This window comes from Octodon degus, unplaced genomic scaffold, assembly GCF_000260255.1.
Source record: "Octodon degus isolate 3935 unplaced genomic scaffold, OctDeg1.0 scaffold00138, whole genome shotgun sequence".
Classification (NCBI taxonomy): domain Eukaryota; kingdom Metazoa; phylum Chordata; class Mammalia; order Rodentia; family Octodontidae; genus Octodon; species Octodon degus.
Window position 1 is genome coordinate 603,018 of NW_004524714.1, and position 7,825 is coordinate 610,842.

Sequence of the window (7,825 nt, forward strand, 5' to 3'; positions counted from 1 at the left end):
AAAGCATCATAGTTTTGGAGAAAAGAGAAGCAACCTAAATAATCCTGTACGCAATTTCCAACTCAGTAGTCACTGTGTGTTTAATTTTGAGGTTATTATTCTCAGATAATTTCCAGGTATGTAATACCTGATTATATCAAGTACATAATAAATATTTAATTGACACTTAAGTCAGATTTCAAGGAGTATGTAAGAATCCCTCCATCACACCAATTTTTCTATTTAACATACATATATCCAAGATACTAATATAAATCCTTGTTATGCTGTATAAAACAAAACTCTCTCAAAACTGAGGAAAGAGAATCCCTCATAGTTAACTTGGAATGACTCATATAGAGTCTAATCACAATATAATATTTGTAGAGAAACTTTGGTCAGGAATTTCAGATATGGTCATAATTTTCTCATCTGAAGCCACTCATGCAGAAACCTTTCCCTGTGAGTGAAGAGAGGATAATTTCTTACATCTGTTTCAAATCCTCACAATAGCACCAAGAGTAGGTTTAGCTGTTTCACTGGAAAATGTTTTTGAGGCTGTAAACTTCATTGTTTCAGTTAAATTTTCAGATGTGTCCATGAATTCATCAGGTTTACTTCCAGAAATGTCTCCTAATATCACCAAGGTAGATCTCTAAATATATGTGGATGTTCTCCACAAAAACATTACTTCAGTGAATATACGTGAAAAAAGTAAGTGCCACCTTGGAGCATAAACCACGAGTCCATGCAGTCTGATTGGCATTTTGCAGTTGTAAGTGGCCTAGTTGTTTACACTATAAGCACTAAAGAAGCCAGCACAACAAGCATGAGAGCAAGTGTGAAGTGCTCCTACTAAAAATTTGACTGTGTTCTTCACATTAGAGTCTTCCTAGATTTTGGCACATTTATCAAAAGCCAACAACCCGGACATGTTGGACTTGTGTGGGCAGCAGAAGGAGAGAGGACCTGAGTGCTCAGCCCCCGCGCTGCAGCCAGAACTTGCCCAGACCACACACAGCCTGTGCGGGAAGCCGGATGAGATTGCACCTGTGCTGCACACACTTCAGTACCACTGCTGCCCGTGCAGGTTTCCTTTGATCTTGCAGGAGTCAGTGAGTGGTAGGACTCACACACCACATACCCTAGGTACCACTCTTATTCCAGGATTCAAGTGACCTGCATGGAGGAGGAAAAGACTGCCAAACTGTAAAATCCTAGCCAGCTCTGCTAATACTTTTCCACCAGCAGAGGGTAGCAGAGGTGACAACCAAAGAACAGCCAGATGGAGGATAAGAACAACACCATGGAGGAGTATATCTCTACAGGTCTGAAGTATTACCTTGCCACTCAAATTAAGTTAGTCATGTTTGGAGATGGTGAGGATCCTAGGAGGATTCCCTGGGAAGCTCAGGCTTAGTACAAGAAGATCATGCACCAGATGTGCTTTGGTGCCAAGCCTGGCTTGTTGGGTTTACTTTTCAGAAGGATTTGGTCTGAAGATGGCCCTTAGTCCAGGGGTATGCTTAATCCCTCACACTATTGCCCTCATCCTGCAGAAATTAGTGGTCTGTGTTATTATAAATTGATATCTAGGTGATGTAAGTGTCTATAGTCACAGACCTCTTTGCTCGAAGAAAGGGCTATTTGTAAGTGATTTTAGATTTTGCCACTATCCAGCTTATATTTGACTGCATGTTTGGTGGTTACCAAAATATAGCCTGTATGACATAATTGTGGCTAGCAATTCTTTTTTGTGTATTCCATGATTTGAATCACTTCCCAACCTCCCAACACCCTTCACAGTGGGTCTAGGTAGTTAATCATAATCTACACAACAAAAATTTCCGGAAGGGTATGCATGGACATAAAATTACTAAGTAAGTTTCAAGGTGTTTCCAAATTTAAAGAACATGTATACAGTCCCACTGGCTCAGACTTTTAAGCTATCCCTTTGACCTTCAGGTCTTCCCAGTGCAGCAGATCCTTGACACAGACTTGCATGAGAGGCCTCCAGTTGCACTCTTTGTGCACTACAAAAAGAGCCTATTGGAACACGTGATTAGCAAATCCCATGAAAACACTGATAAAAATCTAGTAGAACTAAAGAATGAGATGCAAAATATAAATCACTATCGTACAAAAGAATGGGATTCTATAGAAATGTTTTACATAGAAATTCAGATGATTAAAATATGCTTGAATATATGGGCATCGGAAACAATCAATATGTGAGACTTAGAGGTTGGGTCTCCAACCAGTGTTCAAGTTACTAGGGGAGGTGTTTTTTAGGGGAGGTTTTTGTTGTTGTTGTTGTTGTTGTTGTTGTTTTGGGTGCAAAGGACCAAACCCAGGGCTTCCAGCTTGCTAGGCAAGCATTCTACCACTGAGCCAAATCCCCAGTCCCAATTTTTAGGTTATTAAAGACATCTTTAAAACAAGACAACATGAAAAACAGTGACAGAGCCATTGTTTACAAGGGACATACAGGACATATTGTTTATAGTCCTATTTTGTGATATTTTATAATATTCACTAAGAGTAAAATTTAAAACTGCTGGAGATCTGACCATATACTAGGGACGCAAAATATCTAGCCGAAGCCCTGAATCCCATGGCAATGTCCTGAATGAACACCACTGAAGACCTAGTGCCCACGCCAATGTCTTTCAAGAGTTCAATTGGTGGCCTACCATCATGCAAATGTCATATGTAAGTCTGTGTCAAGGATCTGCTGCACTGGAAAGAGCAGAAGCTCAGAGGGGGAAGCTTAAGAGTCTGAGCCAGTGAGAAGAAGGACCTCTGCCAGAAGGCTGAGGGAGCTGCCCTGGATCCAAGAAGAGACTGTTAGGGTAAGGCCAAGTCTCCCCGAAAAAGTACCACATCCATCCTCAGGGGCAGCAACCACTCAATTTCCTCAGATAAATTCATTTCAGGAAAACCATGATGACAAGTTTCTCAGCATGAGTCAACAACACACCATCTTCTCCAGCTCTTCTTTTATTCTCTCGGCAAAAATTCTCACCAACGCCAGTTTACACCCAGAATCACAATGATTTTGTTCAGCTGTGTGAAACAAGATACCCTGAAGTTAATCCACCAAAGCAAGCATAACTGATTACATAAATTCCTTTCACATCAAAACTCTATACTTCTAACTTTCCTATGTGCTCCTCTTTATCTCACTTCCTCTAATTTATTTTTATAATATTAGATATACAGTTCTTCCCCCTTGGATTTTAAAGCACTCCACTGTTTTGGTCTCAGACTAGAAATATTTTAAATTTGGCTGGTTGCCAACAACAGCAGAAAAGCAAACTAACCCTATAATTATAGTGAAAGAATTGTTAATGTATAGGAAATACTTAAAGCATATCAATTTTTGAAAAATCAACTCATGTTTAATTTGGGGGCCTGATTTTTTAAACTCCTTTATATGATCTAGATATAAGTCTTTTGTCTGAGGGACAGTTGGATAAATTTTTTTCCCAATTGGTGGGTTTTCTTTTTACATTTTTGTGATTTTTTTTTGATGAACAAAAACTTTTAAATAAGATGAGAGCTCAGTCACTGATTCTTTCCATGCAGTTTGGTTTTTGAACTCTCTACCTCCCCTGTCTCCAGCATTTCTCCCTTACATTCTCCACCAGTGTTCATAGCTTTGGTTTAGTCATGTAATTTCTTTACTGATTTTTTTTTGTCTAGTTGATCTATCTTTTTTGTGACAATATGGCATTAATGTCTCCCATTATGATTGGGTGATTACTTATTTGATTTTTCATGTCTCTTAAAATTTGTTTTATGGGGTCAGGGAGATGGCTCAGTAGAATAAACACTTGCCTGGCAAGCTCAAGGGCCTGAGTTCAATCCCCAGTTTCGCCAAAAAAATTATTTTATATACTTGGGTGCTTCCATATTGGATGCATATATATCTATGATTGTTGCAGTTTTCCACAAACAAGTATGTAGTGACCTTTTTATCCCTTTTGATCATTCTTGGTTTGCAGTTCAAATTGTATTAAAACAGAGTAGCTACGCCTAATTTTCTCAGGGTTCCTATTGCATAGAGTATTGTTTTCCATCCTTTGACTGTCAGTCTATGAATTTCCTTTTGAGTTAAATGTGTTTCTTGTATACAAGAATTGTTGGATTTTGTTTCTTGATCCACTCTGACAGTCTGTTTCTTTTGATTGGTAAATTAAGGCCATTTATATCAATGGTTATAACTGATATGTTTGGCTTATCTTTATCATGTTATCAACATGCTGTTGATTTCCTACTTCTCCCCTCTGTTTAATTTCTTGCCCTGCAGGGTGGCTTTCTTCTTTTGTTGTTCTTGGAATTGTGGTCATTTTTATCTCTGTCCATAATATCTTCCAGTACTCTTTGGAGGGTTGTTTTGGTGGTTATGAATTTCTTCAGTTGTTATTTCTTGTGGAAGTATCTTTTCTCTCCATTCATTTTGAAAGATAAAACTTCAGGGTATATCAACCTGAGTGATAAAGATCAAAAGTTACAGAGATAGACACTTTAATATAAAGGTAGACAACAAAGAAGAAAGATAACTACCCTGATAGCAATTGGGAAGCTGGGCTCTGAAATACTGGAGGAAATTTGAGCCTTCTCTTCTTTTTTAATTTTATTTACTTGTAACTTGTCATAACCACATAGGTTCCCTGGGATGTCTTTGAATTTGACCATGTACCCTTGCCTTCAACATTTCTTACTGTGGTTTATGTGTAACATTGTTGGTCTGCTTATTTATTTGTCCTTCACAGGGCCTTGTTTCTGCAATGGACAACTGTTTGGAAAGGAGGTTTCTTATTTAGTGTTAGCTGAGAGTTAGTAAGGGAATGTGTGAATAAATAGTATCTCACTGTAGTGACTCTGGAATATTTATTTATTTATTTATTTATTCAGATTAAATAAGCTTTCTTCAAATTTAATCAGGCTCCCCTCCCACCTGTGTTTCACTGTATTTTATTGAAGACAGAGAGGGACAGCTATGTCAGCTTTTTTGGATTCATGTGCCTGGCACTTTCTGTGTTCTCTCTGTGAATCTAAGTCTCTAAGGTTATTATCAAGTGATTCCTGTTGTCTCTTGTACCTTTTTTAGAAGTCTTTTAACCTTTGTCTGTTAAAAGTCATTAAAATGGTCCCATTGAAATTTTTCTAGTAAAGTTTTATGTCCTTCTTGTCACACTTATCTAGAAAACTACTGATCCCCTTATTCTGTTATTTTCTCACCTTGGAACACTGCCCTTGAAGGTGGAGCCTGCTTCTCCCAGGGTCATCTGAAGGGGTAGGAAGATCCTTCACGTATGGCTTCTGCTGTGGATTGAATGTATAAACCTCTACTAAATCATAAGTCAGAACCTAAAGCAAGAGGAGACAGTATGCAGAGGTGAAGCTTTTAGGATGTCATTCAATCTGTTCTTGAGAATGAGCCCAGTACATAAAAAAGAGATTATGGAGGAATTAGCCACATCCTGTTTTCCCTTCCATCCCTTCCACTATGTGAAGATCCCACATCAATAACCTTGAGGCAAATCTGATTCTGAACCTTCTGATATCTGGTGCTCTTCCTGGCCTCCCAAACTGTGAGAAACACTTTGTTTTTTACTTAGTAATAATAATGTAGACTGTGCTTTTTTGTTAAAAGTGCAGAAACAAACTGAGACAGCTGTGCAGTAAATTATTGCAGTGGGGATCACTTGGAGTGCCTATATCAGTTCTCACAGTAAGGAAAAAGTGGAGCCTCTCTAGAAAAATCCAAGAGCCTGTTAGTCCAGGAGCCCCTTGTTGACACACTTTTATGTCTACTTCCTAGTGAGTGTGAATTATACCCCAATCTCTTCACTTCCTACAGTGGCGATTGCATTTCCACACTTGCATATTAAGGAACACAAATCAAATCCAACTATAGACATCATGAAATCTGCTTGGCTCCTTTCCATAATGATAGTTTCTCATGGTTAATTTTATTTTGATGGCCTGGGCAGTGTGGCATTAGTTTTGGCAGCCCTACCTGGAACTGTCGAAACACACATTTTCTAAACCAATAACTAGACTTTTGCCCAATTTGTCTCTCTCCTTTGTGTTTTTACTTCCCTCTTTCCAATGTCTCAGTATTCATTTTAAATAAACCTAGGAATTGATGTGGGGGAGATTATGGGAGTTAATTAGATGAGCTTTAAATGTCATCTCAAGTATCATTTTGTGAGGCAGGTAGAGGAAATTTAGCACAGAAGTGAGAGCCTATGAAGACAGCCAGGGAGGCAAGCGATGGGACAAGCACAGGAAGCAAGGTCAAGTCAGGGTCCAACTTTGGAGCATGTAGGGGAGCAACACACCTTCCACACCTTCACTATTGTACCTATTGACCTTCTGATTTGAGGCTTCTGGGCTTTGGAAAGGGAACTTTTGAGCCAGCAGTGTGTAAAATCTATGTAAGTAATTTGATGTTTGGAAGATTCTCAAGTCTCTCAGATTATAGAGGATATTGATTCTAAGAAATTTCCTATTAGGAAAGTTGGCCTTGAGAGTCCACAGCTATGACTTCCACAGGACCTTCAGATGTGTAGCTTAAGAGGTCCAAGGCAGGAGACTGCAAATAATAGTGAGGAAGTGGCCTGAATTCAGGGAGCACAACAGTATAGGCAAAAGGTATCACCAGACGTGGAATGCACAACATCAAAAGGAGCTGCCCAAGTTGGGAGGGTTCCAGGAAACAGGTAGAAATTCAGAGCTCAGAGCCATTCCAGTCCTTTCAGGAATAGGTTGGGCTTCTCAGAAGTGACACCTGACTTCTCACAGCCATAGCTGAGCAGCAGCGGCGGCGTTTGAGTGGAGGAAGATGGCGGCTCCGGGCGGTTTGGGGTCCTGGCAGTTGTGAGGACTCCCAAGCCCTGCAGGTGCAGCCTGGGGAGGAGTGCCCCTCGTCTGGTCCTACCCCGGAGTCCCTCACCACTATGACCAGGGGAGCGAACCCGAGCACATAGAGCGAATTGGGCCAGGAGAGGCCTCTTCTCTGGGGGCCATGGCTAGCAGCCTCTTGTCCTTTATACCCCGGGTGCAATGGGCTCCTTGGGTCCTGCGCAGCCTGGTATCCTTGGAGGGGTTCGGTCCTAGTGAGTCTCCGGGCCTTGCTGTCATCCTTCTTGGTCTTCCCTGGGTTGGGCGGGGAAGAGCTGAGCCCCTTTCCAGTCAGCCCTGGGATGGCAACGAACCTGTTCTCTCCTTAGAGGCCGTTTGCCCCTCACCCCGGCTACCCAAAGGTGTGAGGCTGGCAATAAGGTGGATTTAGGAGTGTCAGTGTTTCAGTCTGCTGCCCCTACCCCCAGCCCTTAACTACTTGCAGTGCGGAGCATGACACTGGTGCCCTGTCAAATTGGGGCTGTGAACGGCCAGGGGCAGCATCCCTTAAGCTGCAGCTGCAAAGGGTTTGGTTTGAAATTGACTTGCAAAATAAGACAAAAGCAGCCTTTCCTAACCCATAGCTTTTTTGAATGTTCCCTTAGAGAAGTGGAAACTGTGGATCTCCTTGCTTGAGACAGCAATCCACATTGTGACCAAGGAGAGGTTTTCCTGTTGAGAATTATTTGTGCAAAGGAACAGTGGAGGGTGGGAACGAATTTGTAAATGAAGAAAACACAATTGCGAGATCTTGATAGTCTGCTGAAGAACTTCAGTGCCAGTGGAGTGAGTTTGAACCTTCGGATTGTTAAGCCTTGAAATACCTGCTAGATTTGTTGGATCTTATGTCTTTTATTAGGAAAATAAAAGCTTTGTTTCTTTATTAATTAAAAAGAAGTAGAAGGAGGAGGAAGAGGAGGAGGAGGAGGAG

General features: G+C 40.8%; 1 protein-coding gene across 1 annotated transcript in view; it reads right to left on the minus strand.

Annotated features, from left to right (window-relative positions):
* Positions 1–2,674: 2,674 nt before the first annotated feature.
* The window catches only part of LOC105743589 (neutrophil gelatinase-associated lipocalin-like), a 65,415-nt gene continuing 60,264 nt past the window's right edge, over positions 2,675–7,825 (minus strand). The window contains exon 7 of the mRNA XM_012516976.1: positions 2,675–2,718. Within this exon, the coding sequence (XP_012372430.1) occupies positions 2,675–2,718 (44 nt within the window). The remainder of the gene's footprint in view (positions 2,719–7,825) is intronic.